Source organism: Molothrus ater, chromosome 2, assembly GCF_012460135.2.
Source record: "Molothrus ater isolate BHLD 08-10-18 breed brown headed cowbird chromosome 2, BPBGC_Mater_1.1, whole genome shotgun sequence".
NCBI lineage: Eukaryota > Metazoa > Chordata > Aves > Passeriformes > Icteridae > Molothrus > Molothrus ater.
The window spans coordinates 87,476,654-87,495,716 of record NC_050479.2 but is presented as its reverse complement, the minus strand read 5'-3'; the positions used below and the strand labels follow the sequence as shown (position 1 = coordinate 87,495,716).

Sequence of the window (19,063 nt, the reverse complement as noted above, 5' to 3'; positions counted from 1 at the left end):
TCTAGTAACCAGATTAACAACTTCTGGATAATTTTACTATTTTTGTCTCAGAAAAAGAAGAACCTTCCTAAGAATACAGACATTTGTCTTCCTCAAATTTATCACAATGCTGATGAATGCTCCAGAAAAATAAACACCTCTAAAAATAACAAGCCTTACAGATCTATTTTAAAACTATGTACTTTTCTTTAGGCTCATGTATTCTAATTTTCTTACCTTAACCATGGGGACTAAAAAAGCCAAAGAAATGGATGTTTCTTTAATAAACTGGGATGGGAGGGAAGCAGTTATCCCATGAACTGCCATTATTGTTAGCCTTTTTCTGGAGGGCACGCATAAAAGCACATGAGACAAGTTTCTTAGCAGAAAGAAATCATGCCAATAGAACTGTTATCAGAAGAGCAGAATTATTTCCTGTAGCGTCAACTCTGTCAAACTTAAACATCTACTGTGCAGGGAAATTTACACGTATCTGGACACCATTTCCTAAAAAATTGTTTCCAGAACGGCTAGACAACACGAGGCCTTGCAAGCCTGCATAAAAAAGTAATCTAATGTTCCATAGCATATTTGGTGGATCTAAGCAGTTACAGGAGCCTTTCTAACTGCACTGTTGCTTTTCATCCCCCTTAAATTACCAAATGTAACAATGTATGTAATAAAAAAAATACTGTTTCTCTTCTACACTGTGTTCATTATCATTTCACTACCCAAAGTTTAGGTTTCTCTCTTTACTTGCTTTACTTTTTCCTATCCAAACAGAGGCACAAAGATAGATTTTCCTGGTTTTTTTTTTTGCAATGACACCAATTCTGCCAAAACCTGTTTTCTCTGCTTGCCAGTACACCCACATTTAATTTCAAATAATTTCAATTTTAAGTGCCACAACCATAAAGTCTTCCCAAAACCGCTTCTCCATAGTCCACAGCTGTTTTTCCTATTATATCAGTTGAGTTCATTTCAGTTATCCCTCCTTTTTTCCTTGCAAAGGCACAACCAGTGATACTAAATACCCAGAGGGCTTCATCAGGAGGAGCAGAGGGGCTGAAGAACACCGCGAAAACGCTTCACAGCAGCGCCCAGAAGCCAAGAGTGCACCGAGACACCACGAAACCGGTTTAATCTACAAGTATTCAGACGATGCACACCAACGTTGTAGAGTGAAGCACATAAAACACACCCGCACATAAAACAGCGGCACGGCTGTCGCCCGCCAGCGGGACGCGGGTGTTACCGGGGCAGCGCTGGCCCGCGTGGCCGCTGCCCTGCGGCTCCGCCCGCCCGGGCCCCGCTGCGGCCGCTCAGGCCCAGCACCGGGCGCCGCTGCCACGCGAGGCAGCTCCCGCCCAGGCCTGTTGGGCCCTGGGGACGCCGCCGCCGCCGCCCAAGCCCCGCTCACCTGTGGGCGGCGGGCCCGCCGGCTCCCCCCGCTCCGTCCATCGCGGCCCCGCCGTTGCTATGGGCCCCCGCCCGCCGCTGCCCTTAGCAACGGCGCGCGGCACTGAGGCGCGCCGCCATTGGCCGGGACCGCGAGCACGCCGCCCGCCGATTGGCCGCGGCGCCGCGCACGCGCGGCGGAACGCAAGGGCCGCCCCCGTGGCCGCGGTCGGGAGGCGCCCGCCGCCTCCGCCAGGAGCGGGGAACAGTCCCGGCGGGAACGCGTGCGGCACAGAGCCCTTGCCAGACACACTTCCCCAGGGAAGACCGCCCCAAATGACCCCCCACCCCCCTTTCCGTCGTCAAGACCCTCCCCACGCCCGCCCTGCCGTTTCTCGGAGGCGCTGCCAGGCGCAGTAGAGGGCCGGGCTGAAATCAGGTCCCCTCTTGGCCCCCTCAGGGCCATCGTCTGTCCAGGCGTGTCCTTGCACGCAGCGAGAGGCTGCTCCCGCCAGGTCAGGTGTGGGCCTGTCCCCTCGAGAGCTCCATGTTTGCCTTGACCAGGATGTCCGCAGCGCTCAGCTTCCCTTTGTCCCGCAGGTACTTCATTATGTGCGGCCGCCGCCTCCAGGTGACCTTCATTCCATACTCGTGCTCGGGAGTATCTGCAACCAGTACTGTTGCCGCCTCCCCGCTCCCACAGGGATCAATACCAATCGGCAACGCTTCTTCTGGATGCCAGGCTTGACTACTTGGTGATAGAGTGTTGCTGCATCTCCCATTCCTTGGGGAAGGAACCTGTGCAGCCTCTGCATCTGATGGACTAGGGACTTCTTGCTCCACAGGCTGGGGAGCAGGCTCTCCACAGTTCTCTGGACTCTTCACCTGGATGTTGGCATTTGCTGCTGTCCCTTTCTTAGGCTGGTTGGGAGAGCACCGTGCATTCTTTCTCAAGCAATTTGAATCATCCAATGGAGGGATTGCATGTCCTTTTGGATTCTCAAAAGTTAAAGGAGGAAATCTGCAGGCTACAGCTCCTCGACAAGCTCCTCCTGCATGAAATGAGCTGTGGTTGGCATCCTGATTATAGTACTTCTGAGGACCACGATGCTTCTTCTGGCGTGCTTTCAACACCAGTGGCTTAGTTGTGTCAAATTGTGGGCACACCTAAAGGGAAAGACATAATAAGATAAAAACCCAACCCTTTCCTACAGACAATTCCACCTCCCCACCTTTTTCCAGTGTGTTCATTGAGTAATCTGTTCTGCAGCAAAGCAAATGAGTCACTAACAAAGCTCCTATGCATGAGATACCTCTGAACTTCAATATCATGTTCTGCCACTGTTCTGTGGAAGTCATTGGGGTGCAAGTGAGCTGATCACTGGCAACTCACAAAGAACTCAGGATTTGGGTTTTAAAGGAAGTCTAAGTGGTGTCTTCTCCTGTAAACCCTGCAGATTTAAGAAAGTTCAGAATGGATCCTTTTTGTTTCTGTGTCTCATCATTACTCAGATTCAAAGAACTAAATCCTCAGCCTCCCCAAAGAAGTAGAGGCTGAACAGGGAGAGCAACACAAAATGATTGAAGAATGCCCACTTAGCTCAATCCCCTTAGATTAATGTTAATAGGGTGTTGAAAATCTTCCCCCCAAAATCTCTGTTTCAAAACAGAGTTAATTTCTGTATTGTGGAGTAACAGATCACCCAAAATCCACTTTTACAATCAGCTTCCTATAGAAAAGATGCTCCAAGCTCAACAGTCTATATTTCTTTGAATGATTCTGGACTCATGCTCAAACCCTGGAAATACTTTTATTATAGTATTCTTTGTCTTCCTGGTTTGTCTTTCCTGTCAACAAAAAAGTCAGACTCTGTTTCAGATTCCAATTTGCTTTTCCAAGAGCACACCAAACTGAGTTCTTGCTATGGTAACTACACATCTCCTTCAGCATTCCTAAGTTACTGTGTAGTTCCTAAAAACACTGGGTGCAATTTAACTAAGGATGGTGATTGTCTGATGTACAGCTGAACTGTTTGAATCCAAAGCCATTGTGCAGGAAAAGAGAAATAATTCTGTAGTAATTGTATACTAGCACATACTTAACATAGTTCCTGATTTTAAGGATATGTCTTCCTGGCTTCAGAGAACATGTAGGGTAGGTTTTACCCATGCAGGAACCTAGTAGTGGAAAAGGTGTGAAAAACTTAGATAATGCCAAAAAGAAAGGAGCAGAAAATCAGTTTCAATTGAAACAAGTTGACAGACACTCTGCAGAGGATGCCTCTGAGAAATATTTAACAGTTTCAGTACTGATAGCTTCAAACAAATTTTAGAATGCTTGTATTTTAGGAATCAAAGAGCAACCAGAGTGGATGTTTCCACTTCTTCCAAACAAAATGAATGCTTATTCACAGCAGTTATTTTACTTACTGATTCTCAAACGGTAGAGCTAACTGCCTCAAGCAGATACAAAAAAAAATTTTAAGAGGAAAAAATGGAAGATGTCCTACTTCAAGGTTAAGGCATCACAAAAATACAAAGGAATGTTTCATGCAGGTCTGAAACCACACTTCCTGAGCTTGCTTTGTGAAGAGCAGAGCCAAGCAGCAGTAATGTTTAAACAGAGCTCCCCTAGGTGATGACTACTGTTGCATAGGAACAGTCTGTCTTTGCTGCAGCTGTTTGCTTAAAAAAAAAAAGAAATCTTTACATTACACAATACAAGGAGTATTTTAGGACATGGCAAACAGTCCCAAGAAAATGAACCCATCAGAAGATTGGTATGGAGAGAAACTACTCAAAACACAGAAATGCAAAGAGGGCAGGTTAGAACAAATGATTCTGAAGTGAAAATCTATGTTCTCTAAATTTAGCAGTGTCAGATTTAAACAATACACCCAATACTTTAACATGTAACATTTAGAGTTCAACAGTTATTTCAAACAGCAAGCCAATAAGAAAAATCTCCCCTAACATTTATTTCGTGCAGGGTTTTTTGTTGCCAAGGAAAACAGTGTTTTCCTGATGGGAATAATTTTTCTAGAAGACAAATATTCATTAATCAGTAAATATTGCACACAGTTTATGTCTTCAACTAACCAAGACCTTAGTGCTTATTCTTGGACTGTAAAGCAACTCAAGCACTTATTTATGCTTTAGACTGATAGATGGGAATTCAAGTCTGGGCTAATAACTTTCCAGATCCAGAACAGATAACTTTCTGTTAAGACATACAGGAGAAACTGGAAAACTGTTGCTGTGGGATGCAGGAGGAAAGATAATTTATACCAACCCAGGCAGCAGAGGTGTTCAGGTCCACACGTTTTGTAGGCACACGTCTGGGATTCTCAGCCAAATGCAGTGGAGCTTCATAACAATGGATGGGTCCTGCCCGTGGCTGCTCAAGGAAAACCAGCTCTGCCTTTCTGGCCTTGTGGGTACACTTCTTCTTTGGAGGCATCAAAAGGTGTGGTAAAACTACTTAAAAACCTCATGATGCTTGTTGGAGCCAATTGAAGAAAGAAGGAAGCACCCCGAGGAGATGCTAAGGTGCTGTTGAATCTGTAGAAGGCAAATAAATTGATTTGAAGAAAGACTTGTTTGGAAACCTCAGAGACAGTTTTTAACAAAAGCAAAACCTTTATGCAACAGTACAGCGTACATATCTCGAGGCAGACTTGTTCCCAGCAGTAGTTCTTGAGCCTTTTGTCAATTTTTGGGTGGATTTAGAAATGCACTGCAGGAATGGGAGCAGATGACCTACTGATCCAGCTATGTCAAGTCAGCTATGAAAAGAAAAAAAAAAAAAAACCAAACTTATTTTCTTTTTTTGAATTCAATCTTGCTTGAAATGCCAAGAAGATGATATAGGGGTAAGACAATCAGAACTCTTTCCCTTTCTGGTTGCTAACTACCTGTACATTTTAACTTCAAGAGACTAGGTTTGTTTTTTTCTTTTTTACAAAACACAGTTGACATCTCCCTCCTGTATTCTACACATCTTTCATGATTTGTTTGTTTTTCCTAATGATTAAGTTTGAACTGAAGTAACATTGTATTTAATTTTCTGCTGGAAAACACATCACAGAATCAATTAGGTTAGAAGACCTCTCAGATCATCAAATCCACCTATAACCAAACACCACCATGGCAACTAGACCATGGCACTAAGTGCTACACCTTCAAGAAAGTGACTCCACCTCCCTGGGGAGCCCATTCCAATGTCTAATCACCTTTCCTGTGAAGAACTTCTTCCTAATGCCCAACTTAAGCCTCCCCTGATGCAGCTTAGGACGATATCCCCTTGTTCCATCACTGGGTGCCTGGGAGGAAAGCCCCACCTGGCTGCACCCTCCTCTCAGGCAGCTGTAGAGAGCAATAAGGCGTCCCTGAGCCTCCTTTTCTCCAGGCTGAACACCTCCAGCTGCTCCTCATGGGACTTGTGCTCCAGACCAGCTCTACTGTCCTTCTCAGGACCCACTCCAGCACCTGAATGTCCTTCCTGAAGTGAGGGGCCCGGAACTGGACACAGCACTCTGAGTGCCCCAGCAGTGCGGAGGAGAGAGGAACGATCCTTGTCCCGGTCCTGCCGCCCACGGTATTGCTGATACAGGCCAGGTGCCATCGGCCTTCCTGGCCACAGCTGGCTCACATTCACCCAACCTGACTTATCGTAGATCAGCGCACACAAGGAAATTTGATAACATTTCCCGAACAACGTACGAGACTGCAACAGCCTAACCGCTTACCTAAGTGGCGGCCCGCTCAGGGGGTCCTGCGGGCCCCGCTAGCCCGCTGCAGCCGTGACACACACGTTAAACGGTAAAACCCCGCAGCTCTTCACCAGGAGCCAGCGCGCTGCTAGCGGCCCGGGCGCACGGCAGGGCTCCCAGCCGTGGGCAGCATGGTTGAAGGAAGCTGCCGGCACTGCCCCAGCCGGGCCGGGAGCGGCTGTCCCGGAACAGGGTTGGGCTGGATAATGCGGGCGCGGCGGTGGCGGCCTGAGCTCCGTCCCGCCCGCACATCCGTATCCCCCGCCGCCGCCGCCGATTGGCCCGGCCCGCCGCGGCCCCGCCCCCTGGGCGCCGATTGGCCTGGCCCGGCCGGCCCCGCCCCCGCCGCCGCTCACTGGCGCACGCCGGCACGTGACAGGGCTAGCTCTGCGCCGGGCGCCAAATTCAAACCGGGGCCACTCCGGGAGCGCCGGGGCCGCTGCCGCCCTGCATCGGCCCTGCCCCGGCCCGGCAGCTGGTGAGTGCCGACCGCAGCCCGCCACCATCCTCCGGGGACCCTGGCAAGGGTCGGCACCCCTTGGCGGGCCGCGCTAAGGCTACCGCGCGGGCGGGAGAGGGCAGGGCCTGGGCCCGGCCGGGGCGGCAGGCCCCGCGGGAGCAGGTGAACTCGCTGGCCGGGGCGGCAGCGCAGGGGCTGGAGCGGGGGAAGGAGGAGCTGGGAGGGCTTTGGCGCTGCCCTCCGTGCCCCCTCGGGGCAGCGCGCACACAGCGGTGCTCCCGGGCCTGTGCGGGGGTAGCAGATGGAGGCCTCCTTGGGAAGTGACGCGCTCCTGTTCTTGCTCACAGGAACGCAGCCTGGGGGAGGCTGGCGCAGGGTTCCTCTTTCGGCGCTGACTCTCCTTAAGGGGGTGGAGCAGATCGCAAAGGGCCATGCTTGTGCTGGCTGCCAGAACCCGCGTGGAATGGTCGCCGGGCTGTCTGCTCCCTGTGCATAGGGCATCAGCTCAGCTTGTTATCTGCTGGACTCTGCTTTGTATCAATTTAGGAGATTCGTACTGAGAATTTTCTCGTTTACTTGCTGACCCCGTCAAATCTACCAATGCAAAAGGCCTCCTTATTTGTTTCTATTCTGCTTGCCATCTCTAATGATAAACAATAAGTACAATTTGTATATTATTCTGGCGTAGTTTGCAGAAAGGCACAGGCTCTACCGAATTCCTGATGGCGTTATAGCAGTATTCTCACAGCATCTTACCCTGGAAGCAGGATCTCTGAATTTTATTTCCTCTGCTTCCAGCTTTATAGTCTAAACCACCTCTTGTCCAAAAGTTTGACATCTAAATTGTATGCTGCCCAATGACGAATTTATGTCAAATCTTAACAAATCTATGAAAAGAATTAGAAGTACATTTACTTGGTGTCTAGCTTCTTAAAGCACCTTACTTCTGCTGCATTTATTGTGTGTCTTTGTAGTGTTCAGGGTAATCTCTGCTTCCCAGATCTTAAACCATCTGTAAATTCCCTTTTCATGCAGGTTGTGTAATCTGCTGCTTAGAGCAATCAACTGTAAGAGTCAGCACTGCTATTCCTATATTCTACCTCCCCTCCAGCTTGCTGGCTGACGCTGGTCACATTATAGCTCAGTCTTTCTGTAAAGCACATACACACTTTGCTCATTATTATGTACTTTATGATGGAAGTTATCTACTCTGCAAATCTCTTTCCCATCCTGCTTACACAAGGTGTGGGTTAGGAAGGTATGATTTCTCAGTAGCCTTGTCAGCCTTATTAAATGCTTTCAATTTTAATTTTCCTTTTGTGTTTCCAGCTTTGTAGCAACTGCTGAGAATGTGTGCTGTGTGGGAGGTCTTGAGATGATTTGCTGCAGCCTTTATGTTGTACCCTTTGTTTTGCAGGATTTGTTCCTCTCCCTTTCAATGGAGAGTGACAGTATAGACCAATAATGAGGACCAGCCCCCGCAGGCCCTTAATTCTCAAAAGACGAAAACTGACCCTCCCACAGAACGATGAATCCAGTACTTCAGCAAGAGATGAGAACAGAGGTCAGGATGAAAAGGCTCCTAAGCAGGAGCACAGACAGGAAGACCAACACAACAGACAAGCCAGTGACAAAAGGGACTGTGGCCTGCAGAAATTCCCAGCAGGAATAAAGATAATTGACCACCCTACAATGCCCAACACACAGGTGGTGGCCATCCCTACAAATGCTGATATCCAGAGCATCATAGAGGCATTGACAGCAAAAGGAAAAGAGTGTGGCAACAATGGACCCAACAAGTTCATTCTCATTAGCAGTGGGGGCACATCCCGTTCAGCTGGTCCAGCACCATCGCAGCATCTCCCATCAGAGAAGAAAGCCAGTGCAGCCATCAAGGCTGCAGCTAGTCAAGAAAGAGAGAAGAATGTTGCACAGACACCTGGTCTTGCAGGCAGTACAGCGCTCTGGCATTCAGGAGTTGATCCTGTGGTTGGACAGGAGCAGGAGACCAACAGTATGTATCCTTAAGCTGTTTTTTTGTTGTTTTTTTTTTTTTTGTCCTGACAGACAAGGAGATGTGAAATGGGCCAAAGAGTGCAGCACTTTCTCCTTGATTTGCAGTAATTATTAATATTTTGTTAATTACAAAATAACTATGGATTGGATTCTAATAATCTATATAGCTTTGCATATGTAGTGAAATCTGAAGGATTATAGTGGACATATTTTTTTGGTGGAAGACATCTGAGCTTCTGACTTAAGTTTTGTGCTGTCTTTCTATTTCTTGAAATATTAGATCAACATTGTCTTGGTTTGATTGACAGTAGTCTGGTTTGAGTGTTTGTTTTTAAGGCTGCAGCTCTTTTCAGAAATTGGGCAACTACACATGAAATCAGAAATTCAAGGTGAATTCCTCCCACAGTATTAGTGTTGCAATACCATCTTTTAGCAGTGTAACTGGTGCCTTCCTTTTAACAGCTGAGATGAAGGAGTAGCAGGGTTACTTGTGGGAAAACAGGGTTATGATGAGGGGAAGGCTGTAGCCTACCTGGGCTTGAGTAAAGCCTTTGATACTGTCTCCCACAGCATTATTCTGGAAAAGCTGGCAGCCCCTGGCTTGGTCAGGTTCACTCTTCACTGGTTTAAAACTGGCTGGATGTCTGGGCCCAGAGAGTGGTGCTGAACTGTGCTGCATACAGCTGGTGACCTGTCACTGGTGGGGTTCCCCAGAGCTCAGGGCTAGGGCCAGTCCTATTCACTCTGGATATCAATGATCTGGATCAGGGGATTGAGAGCATCCTCAGTAAATTCACAGATGACACCAAGTTGGATGGGAGTGTGGATCTGCTGGAGGGCAGGAGGGCTCTGCAGAGGGATCTGGACCAGCTGGATCCATGGGTCAAGGCCAATTGCGTGATGTTCAATAAGACCTGGTACCAGGTCCTGCAGTTGCATTGCAACAACCCCAGGTAGTGCTACAAGCTGGGGCAAGAGTGTCTGGAAAACTGCCCAGCAGGAAAAGACCTGGGGGTACTGGTCAACAGCATCTGAACATGAGCCAGCTGTGCACAGGTGGCCAATAAGGCCAGTGCACCTGGTCTGTACCAGCAATAGTGTGTCCAGTAGGACCAGGGCAGAGATTGTCCCCCTGTGCTTGGCACTGGTGAGGCCACACCTTGAGTTCTGTGTTCAGTTTTGGGTCACTTATGTCAGGAAAGACATTGAGGTGCTGGAGGCTGTCCAGAGAAGGAAAACAGAGCTGGTGAAGGGTCTGCAGCACAAGTCTGATGAGGAAGAGCTGAGGGTGCTGGGGGTGTTCAGCCTGGAGAAAAGGAGGCTCAGGGGAACCTTATTACTCTCTACAATTGCCTGAAAGGAGGCTGTAGAGCAGTGGGGGCTGCCTTCTTCTCCTAGACAACAAATGACAGGACAAAAGGGCAAAGCCTTAAGCTGTGCCAAGGAAAGTTCAGATTGGACATCCTGAAGAATTTCTTCCCTAAAAGGGTTGTCAAGCATTGGAACAGACTGTCCAGGGAGGTTTGGAGTCACCATCCCTAGAGGTGTTCAAGAAACAGCTGGATGCTGCAGTCAGTACCATGGTCTTGTTGATAAGGTGGTGTTTGGTCACAGGTTGGACTTGATGGTCTTGGAGGACTCTTTTAACCTAAATTATTATGTGATTGTTACGTGGGCTTGTTATCCCAACAGGAAGTGGCGAGACAATGAGCTCTGTGTTGGACAACAGCCTCACCAACATCCAGTGGCTGGGGAAGATGAGATCCGATGGGCTAAATCCCTCTTCTGTGAAGGAGGACACAGAGAAAGAGAATCAGATGCCTCTGCGGGAAAGAGTCAAGGTAAGTAGGAGAATACAAGAGCATGTGCTAAAACTTTTGATAAGGCAGTAATCTACATGGATCAGAATACTTGCAAAAATTAAGCATTTCTATCTCTAAGTAACCTGAGTTTGACCTTTACTGATATGAATAGCAGAACACAGAGGATCCAGGAATGTTCTACAGGCCTTCTTGTCAGCTTCATGAACATTCATGTATCACCCCTTCTGTCTTTCAGACTGAAGAGGAAGCTGCTGCTGCTGTTCCTACTGCTGCTGAGTCCTCCTCATGGCAGGATTCGGTGTCAGAACGACCTCCTTACTCCTACATGGCCATGATCCAGTTTGCCATCAACAGCACAGAGAAGAAGCGCATGACCCTGAAGGACATCTATACCTGGATTGAGGATCATTTCCCTTATTTTAAACATGTAGCTAAGCCAGGTTGGAAGGTAACAAGCAGGCCCTCAAGTTGCTGTGGGTGATGTTACATACCTTCTGGATCAAAATGAAAAGTTGTTCCCCAGCCTGCAAAGCAAGATGGAAGGTCGTTTAAACATTCCACCCCAAATGCACTCTCACTCCAGATGTTCACTGTACCACTTCTTGTATCTCTTGCCTCATCCTACTTAAACAAGATGATGGGATGTTTGATCACTGGAGTGAGAATGGGGATGTCAAGAGTACATAGAATAAGAGACTGAAGACAGGGTTGGCTGGGTACCCTGTGAACATGAAAATTTGGTGTTGTCTGCACTTTGGAATGTAATCCCTCTGCTAGGGGAGTTTGAGGTAGGCCTTGCTGTGCTGATAACAAAACTACTGCTTTTCAACCTCCCCCTCTCTTCTTCCTCCACAGAACTCCATCCGGCACAACCTGTCCCTTCATGATATGTTTGTCCGTGAGACGTCTGCGAATGGTAAAATCTCCTTCTGGACTATTCACCCTGATGCAAACCGCTGCCTAACATTGGACCAGGTATTTAAGGTGAGTTGCCTCATGCAAAGAAAATAGGACAGGCTATCCAGTTTCTAAATGCCACAATAGCTTGATGCACCTTATTTTAACTGTAAGGTCAAGCTGCTTTGACATCAGCCTCTTTGTAGAAGCTGGATTCAGTCACTTCACTTAACAAATAGACAAGCTCTGCATTTGAAAGAAAAGGTGCTGTGGCTGTGCTTTTGATCTGGAGCTTCTGTAGCATGTGTTTATTCTTCATGTTCTGTGCCAAATATAATAGTCAGGTTGTTCAACTTCTTACCATGGGCCTGATTTAAATTCCTAATGAGAAGATTTCTGCTGAGGCCAACCAGGTGTTCCTATGCTGTTTGATAAGTCAGTCACAGGATGGAAGTGTCCTAGCCCAAATAGCTATTTTAGGAAGATTTTGTTAGGGAAATAGAGCTTTGGAGACTAGTGTAGGTGTCTTTAGACTCTTGTATTTTCTGTAGTGGGTGGGTAGCATTAACTTTTGTTTGCTCAGACTGTACAAGTTTAAAATGACCCATTTGTCTCCCTCTTTGGTTGATAACTTCATCTTAAATTTTTTTCCTGCTTAATGCCTTCTGCCACCAGCCGCTGGACTTGGGATCATCAGCATCACCTGAGTACTCTGAATCAGTAAGGATTACCATCTGGCTCGGGGCTTGATCTTCCATTCTCTTCTTGCCAGTCACTGAAGGAAGGGACAACAGGCTTGGGGAGGGGGATTGGGTCACTGCTGCACCTACTCATACAGCTCTATGCTTACCCTTTGTGGGGAGAGGGGTCTAGCCAATGTTTGACTGCCTTCAAATGGTACAGTCTCTCGAGCTGGTAAAGCTGGACAGCTTTGAGCAACTTGGAAGTCTACTGCTGAAGTAGGCTGCAATGGACACCAGTAGGCTTCAGAGAACAAGCCCAAACAGATTTCTGGTAAAATAATCTCCATGGCAACAGTTCCAATATGTTCTGGGGCTCAGATCCAGAGAGAATAGGATCTCTCTGTGCTCCTTTTTCATTTTGGAACCCACTGCAATGCGAGTGACTCTTGGAAGGAAGAACCTGTTTGCTGTTGCTCTCGCATTCAGCTGTTTTAACAGTGAAAAATTTGTAAACATCCAGTCAAACACTTTTCTGTCACAGCTACAACCTTTGCCTTCTTTCCATCTACTCAGAATTCTGATCCCATTGTTCCCTCTGCTATTCCATTTGAACACCTATCGGGTCTATGGTTTGTACAGACATCCAATATACAATAAAGCCATCTTATTAATTGTTCCTCGGGCACTGAGGGTGCCAAAACCAGCTCCCTTCTGCAGTAGAGTCTGCAGCTGGAGCAGCTCTGTCATGTTGTCTCTCTTCCTACACAGCTTTTGGTGGGCAGCTGGCTTTGGGATGGCATGGCTGCAAACCAGCAAGTGGCACAGGCCTAGAGCCAGCCTAGTGCTGGGTGCTAACAGCTGCTCTCTTTGCATTAGTCCAGCACAGACCTCTGGTTTCACAGTTCTCAGTGAGGCAGCAGAGTAAATGTAGATTCTTTTAATCTCTCTCTTTTCTACTTCTCCTCTTACTTATCTCACAATGACTGCAGCAACAAAAGAATCGTCTTCCAGATCCTCTGAAGAGCATGGGAAGCAAAACTGAACCCCAGAATTCACGTAAGTGTCCCCAGCAGTCTAGGCCAAAGAGAATAAATCCAATAAATCTGGGGCATTCTCCCAGATTTCTTTAGGAATACAAGTGGAGTGTGTTGTCCCTGGTTGCCAGCTTTTGTGCTCCTTACTGTCAGCTTTAAAATGGAAAGCAGTGTTGTTGTGTCTGAGGGGATGTGATGGTGAGATGGTGGGCATTGGGCACTCAATGGATGTGAGAGGCCAGACCTGAGGGGTAGGATCTGCATGAAAGGTTATTTTCTTGTTCATGAGGCTTCTGGCTTAGTATTTGTATCCTTAAAATTAGCAGAGAAGGCAAGTGATCTGATCAAATGTTTCTTTCGGGATGTCTAGAAGGACTTTCTGTGAGGTGCCTGGGTTCCAAGAGGTAGCAGTGGAGAACAGGCAAAAGTGAGTCCCTTCTTTTCCCTTCCAGGCCGAAAGATGAAGCCTTTGCTTCCTCGTGTCAACTCCTACCTGGTTCCAATCCAATTTCCTTTGAGTCAGCCTCTTGTCTTGCAGCCTTCTATGAAGGCACAGGGAGCATCCCTTAACAGCTCGGAGACTTTGCAGAGCAATAAGCGTGTGTGCATTGCTCCAAAGGTTGGTTTCTTGCTTTCCAAGGAGTTTTCAGGGGCGTTAGTGTGGGGAGGGGGGGTTTCCTGTTTTTTTTTTTTCTTTTTTTATAAGGGGTGCAAGGAGGGGGCTAAGGAAGATGTGGAGATTTTTTTTTAAGAAGGGGTGAGTTTGTTTGGATTTTTTGCTTACTTTTTTTTTTTTTACATCTCTTGCCTTCAATGAATCTTTTCTTCATATGGTTCCTTCTTTGTGCATCTTTACTTAGGTGCTCTAAAACTCCAAGTTCCTATCAAGGAACTAGCTAGTGATAATCCTTGCTATCCTTTACTGTCTCTAGGCTGACTACTACCTGCTAGTTTATTTGCTCTAAGGATGTTTCCCTAATTCATTAGAGGAAGGGGCTCTATGGCTTGGTCAAGACAATTTTTCTTTATTGCTGGGATGTGAAGAAAGAAGAATGGGAGGAATGGCTTTGTTCTGATCCTAAAACATTCATATTTTTGATAGCTCTATAGACAAGTAACAATAAGGAACTTCTGAAAGGGTATATATTTCATGGAGTCTCTTCCCAGAGGATTTCCATATCTGCTGTTTGCTAATTCTGTGAAGTTCAGTTATTCTGGGCTCAAGAAAAACAGCTATTAAACAGATCTTTTTCTTGGCATTCACTGACTGCTCTTGAATGCTTAGACATTGTAAAGCTTTAGCTTCTTCCATCCTGTCTAACCATAATCCTATTTTCCTTTGTATGCCTGCTGCTTTATGTTCTCTCCAGCTATGATTTATCTTTCTCCTGTGCTCTTTTTCTTTTGATAACCTCATTTTTTTTTCTCTTCCTTTTCCTTGGTTTCTGGGAAAGCTGTCCTCATTCATTTTGTTATTCCCATTTAGATAATGTAGGAAAAAATCAAAGGGGTTATATTTTTTCCAGAAATATTCAGCTCTCCTTCTGCCTGTACTCCCAGAAGTTCCTCAGAGCAGGAGTGCTCTGAAGGGTATGACTTTGTCACTTAGCTAGAATCCTTCCCATGTGATCCTTAGGCTTCTTTCTATCAACTTCACAGAGATCAATCTCAGTCTGTTATAATTACTGCTTCCTGAATATCTTCCTCTTACCCTCTCTGCTGACCTTAAATGCCAATCTTTTCCTTTTCTTTCCACTGTTATTTGAATTTTTGGGTAGCTGAGATCCTTGCTTACTGACTGCATGTCACCTGTGTTTCCCTGTAGATGTCACTGTCTGCAGAAGAGTCACCCTGTTTACCCCCAGCTGCTGTCAAGGAGGAAGGTCAATGTGATGCAGGTTTATTTTCCCCAACCCACTCCATACAGGAGAACAGCTCCCAGCCTGGTGAGGAATTGTCTTCTTTCCCAGAGGGTGCCTGTGTGAAGGAGGAAGAAGGCTCTCAGCTGGATCCCTGGCTGTCCCCATTTGCCTCAACTGTAACAGTCAAGGAAGAGCCAAGCTTGTTCTTCCCAGACTCATCCACAAAGGAGAGGAAACAGTTCACCACACTCAAGTCCCCACCTAAGGCAGTTTCTGACTCTTTAGTTATAAAGAGGAGAGAAAGGCGGGAAGTGGGCAGGTCCAGAAGGAAACAACGCCTAGCACTGCCTTGTTCAGAAGAGCCTGTCCTTGTTCTGCCAGAAAGCAGCAGCTTGGACCCTTTCCGGTTAGGGGCAGAGTGTCCCTTTCCCCAGGAAAACCAGCCCCTTGAGAACATATCACAGCTCAGCTGCTCACAGGGAGAAGAGGGGGCCTTTAAAACACCAGTCAAAGACATCTTCGGCAAATTGCCCGTTTCTTCCACTCCCAGCAAAGTTTCAGCCACTACTACCCCTTCACTAGAGGCCCTTGATCCCTGGAAGTCTGCTTCCTTAGCCAAAGGAAGTCATGAGCTGGACTTCAGTCCAGTGAAAACCCTTCCGTTGCCATTCACACCCCTCCAGGACAACCAGGACTTGCTGGGTTTTAACAGCACACCCCTTAAAAATCCTCTCTTTGATTCTCCTCGAGAACTGCTCAATACAGAATCCAGTGACATGGTCCTTGTGCCCCTCACGAGCTCTCCAGCGTTTATTCGTGACACTTCCAAGCAATCCTCTGTTGAACTGACAGCCTCTGGCTTTACTGAAAACAGGTCGCTCATGGAGGGCCTTATCCTGGACACCATGAATGACAGCCTCAGCAAAATCCTTCTGGATATCAGCTTTCCTGGTCTTGAGGATGAAAATTTAGGAACAGACATTAGTTGGTCTCAGCTAATACCTGAACTGAAGTGAACTGGCCTGAGGACTGAATTTGACTTGTTCTGATGTTAGAGAAAGAGCTGCACTCTTCTGAGATTCATTCGTGTAATCCAAGACAACTGCTTTTGACTAGTTCCATGTCCATGGGAGCAGAGAGCACTGACTCCTGCTAAGCTGGGAAACAGCCCCATCAGCTGCTATGGGCTTGCTTTCAAGATGCTGTAGACTTTGAGTGGAACAAGATGATAGAATTTCTCTAGCTTTGTGCTAGAGATAGCCTCTCTCCAGGGATTCTTATCATGAGAACATCTACCTAGGCCCTGAATGGCATTTGCTATTCAAGGTATCAGAGGAAACAATAGTACAATAGGAAAGAGCCTGGGAACCTCCTCCTAGCTCTGTCCTAATATCCCTTTACTTTGTATCCCCTATTACTTAGCATCTTCTGTCTAGTTTTAATGGCTGTAAATACTGTACATTCCTTAAATTAGCCCTTAATTATAATAATAATTTTATTATTGTAGGGTTATGGGAATATTTGGCCTGGTAAGGGTTTGACCTAGAGTGTGTTGTCCATATGTTCACATCTCTTGTATTCTTCTACCGTAGCTGAAAGCCCAATTATTTTTTTTTTTAAACTTCAAAAACACATTGATCTAGGTTGTCCTGAAGGTGGTGGGACAAAGATCTGAAAAATTGTTTATATGTGACCCAAGTCAAACTGAAACAGGTTATCTGGATTGGAGCATAAAATCTTGATTTGGAGTCCTTTTCCCAGGCTGGAATGGAAAAGAGCATGGATCAAGCCATATAGCTCTTCTGATTCCAGAGGTCTATTACGTACCTAGAGGACTAGGTAGAGACACTTGCAGTAAGATGGACTTCTGTTGAATGGTTAAAGCTGCCCTCGTTACAGTCAGCAGTTCAAAATGTAAAAGGGAATATAAAATACATTATATTCCCTTTAAATATCAAGGGAATGCTGATATTTCCACTAAAAATTCACCTCTGGAAACACAAGGTATGTATTGCTTGGTGCAATAGAACAACTCCTCGTTCTCTAGAACTCAAGTAATGGAAAAAATTGCCATGGCAAAGATCTGATCCTTCTGCTTGCAGACAAATGGTGACTCCTGTATCCAAATACTCAATAAAGCTTCTGTGGGAACACAGCTGATTGTTATCTGTACCACCCCTAGCAGCCTGCTGGGATTGACCCATGGCATGAGCAACCCCTTCTTATCTCATGTCTGTGTGCTTTGTGATCACTGAGTGAGTGACCATTTGGACATTTTCAGGCCTTGTTCGCCAAACCACATCAGATTTAGTTAACCCACTGCTTCATAAAACACACTTTTTCCTGCTGCTTATGGGTAAATCCTGGCTGAGTCAGAAGCATACAAACATCACAACACCCCCCAGACTAATCTCTTTATCTTCTAAATGCAAAACAAATATATCTTGAAAGTATTTCTACCTTCCCCTACAAACATAAAACCGGTTTTCGATGTGTGTGTGGGTATCAGAACCGTAGTGCTCCTGTGTACTTGTTAGAGGTTATTTGCCCTCATAAAATGTTTCTAAACTTTGGTTTAATGGTTATAATTTCAGTCTTTCTGGGGTTACAAGGCTGCAGAAGGGGCCTGGTTTCGCACACTTTCTACTACTACATCTTACACAGCTGTTAACACTCTGCTTGGCTCTCTCAAGGCATCCTCTCCCTTTCATCTCACTTCTTGCTCCTGAGAGGATGTGTGCACATAACTGAAAGCCAGCTAACTAAGATCATGTCTCCAGCAAATACTGAAATTTTCTTGTCCTTGGTGTCAATTCCAGGCAGGTGCTCCCCTGCTGTCCCTGTCAGCTGAGGTGCTCTGATGGCCACCTCACATTTTATTTTGAACATAATAGTGCCAAAGTTTTGTTTCCCTTCTTGTTATGTCTTCTGGTGAGAGCACTGCTCAAGGCCAATTGTATCAAAAAAGATGGAAGGAACAACGGAAAAAATTACAATAAGCAATTCTGCCTCTTGCTCCCAGAAGAGATATTCCAGTGTTTTGGCCAAAGTAGTTGAAAGCACCAGTTGGTGAGGACTTAATCACAAAATATGACTATTTCTCTCCATTTATGTTTGCCTGATATTCTGCCTGGATGCTTTCCTTAAGGAAAGGCAGTTATCACCTGTCCCTCTGCAGGCTCAGAATTAGAGTTATAGTGTAGAGATGTGATCTTGTCAGACAGTGGATGCCTCTGTCCTCCCTCCTGCAGTAAGAGCAGGGCCATACTTCATGTCTCCTCATCAGCCCAAGAGCAGGAAGGCACAGCTCTTCACACCCTTTGCACAGCACTCCCAGGGCTTCTCTGAGTAATATGTAGGAGCATCCCAGGACTGTCCTTGCATTCTGATAATAGACAAAGCTGTTTAACACCTTCCAGCCTGTAAAAGCAAACATTAATTTAGGATAAAAAATTTTAAGGGATCTGGGACATTCAAATCTACAGGGAGCCAGCAAGTGCTGTGGATGCTCTGCTCCTCTGACAACTCTGCTCAATACCTGGAGTGTGACAGACCCAAAGGAGAAGGTAATTCCCTTTCATTGGTTGAGTTTTGTCAGCTGCAAAGGACTGGATGCCCCCTGAGATGAGGTAAGCAGGGACAATTGCCACCCTTTTACTTTTACAGCTTGGCTGGTAGCAGAAAAACTTGATCACTTCCCCATACGGAAGAAAAGAGACCCTGTTTTAAATTGCAGAAATCTTTTTATGAGGGTGCCAGGCCTTCATTTCTCCCAGAAGGCAGTCTAGCTCTTAACAAAGGTGAATTTTTTTTTTAGTAAAGTACCTGACTTCCTCTTTAAGATGCACAATAGACTCAGAGAGAAAAACGACAGGGTTGAAAAATGTGAGCTGGTTCCTGAACAGAAATAGTTTCTCTCCCCACTCCCCTTATTCCAGAAGAGGTGAGCTACAACTGGATAAAAAGATATTCAGAGCACAACAAAGTATTAGCTGCCTGAGATTAAGAAGAAAATATCCTGCTTCACTACTCATCTCAGACTGGCTTCTTGCTTTGAAACAAGCAGTTTCAGAACGTCAAGACTATGAATCTGAGCTGACACATTTGTCCTTGTGTTTCAGTTACAACACTTCTTGGAA

At 46.2% G+C, this 19,063-nt stretch overlaps 3 protein-coding genes across 3 annotated transcripts in view; 1 reads left to right on the top strand and 2 right to left on the bottom strand.

Moving 5' to 3' along the window:
• TULP3 (TUB like protein 3) overlaps nt 1–1,477 on the bottom strand; it is a 32,387-nt gene extending 30,910 nt beyond the window's left edge. Inside the window, 1 exon segment of the mRNA XM_036388353.2 lies at nt 1,400–1,477. Coding sequence (XP_036244246.1) covers nt 1,400–1,440 — 41 coding nt within the window. The 5' untranslated portion in view covers nt 1,441–1,477.
• Nucleotides 1,478–1,893: 416 nt separating this feature from the next.
• Nucleotides 1,894–4,866, bottom strand: RHNO1 (RAD9-HUS1-RAD1 interacting nuclear orphan 1). The gene is made up of 2 exons (XM_036388138.2): nt 4,670–4,866; nt 1,894–2,544 (listed from the first exon to the last, which is right to left on the bottom strand). Exons 1-2 carry the CDS (start codon nt 4,835–4,837, stop codon nt 1,894–1,896), a joined length of 819 nt encoding a protein of 272 aa, XP_036244031.1. The 5' UTR covers nt 4,838–4,866.
• A 3,207-nt stretch (nt 4,867–8,073) lies between these two features.
• On the top strand, nt 8,074–16,378 carry FOXM1 (forkhead box M1). Its single transcript, XM_036385474.1, has 8 exons — nt 8,074–8,623; nt 10,318–10,466; nt 10,684–10,896; nt 11,304–11,432; nt 12,021–12,065; nt 13,018–13,084; nt 13,515–13,681; nt 14,888–16,378. The coding sequence occupies exons 1-8, from the start codon at nt 8,074–8,076 to the stop codon at nt 15,938–15,940; spliced, it is 2,373 nt and encodes a 790-aa protein (XP_036241367.1). The 3' UTR covers nt 15,941–16,378.
• Nucleotides 16,379–19,063: the final 2,685 nt, after the last annotated feature.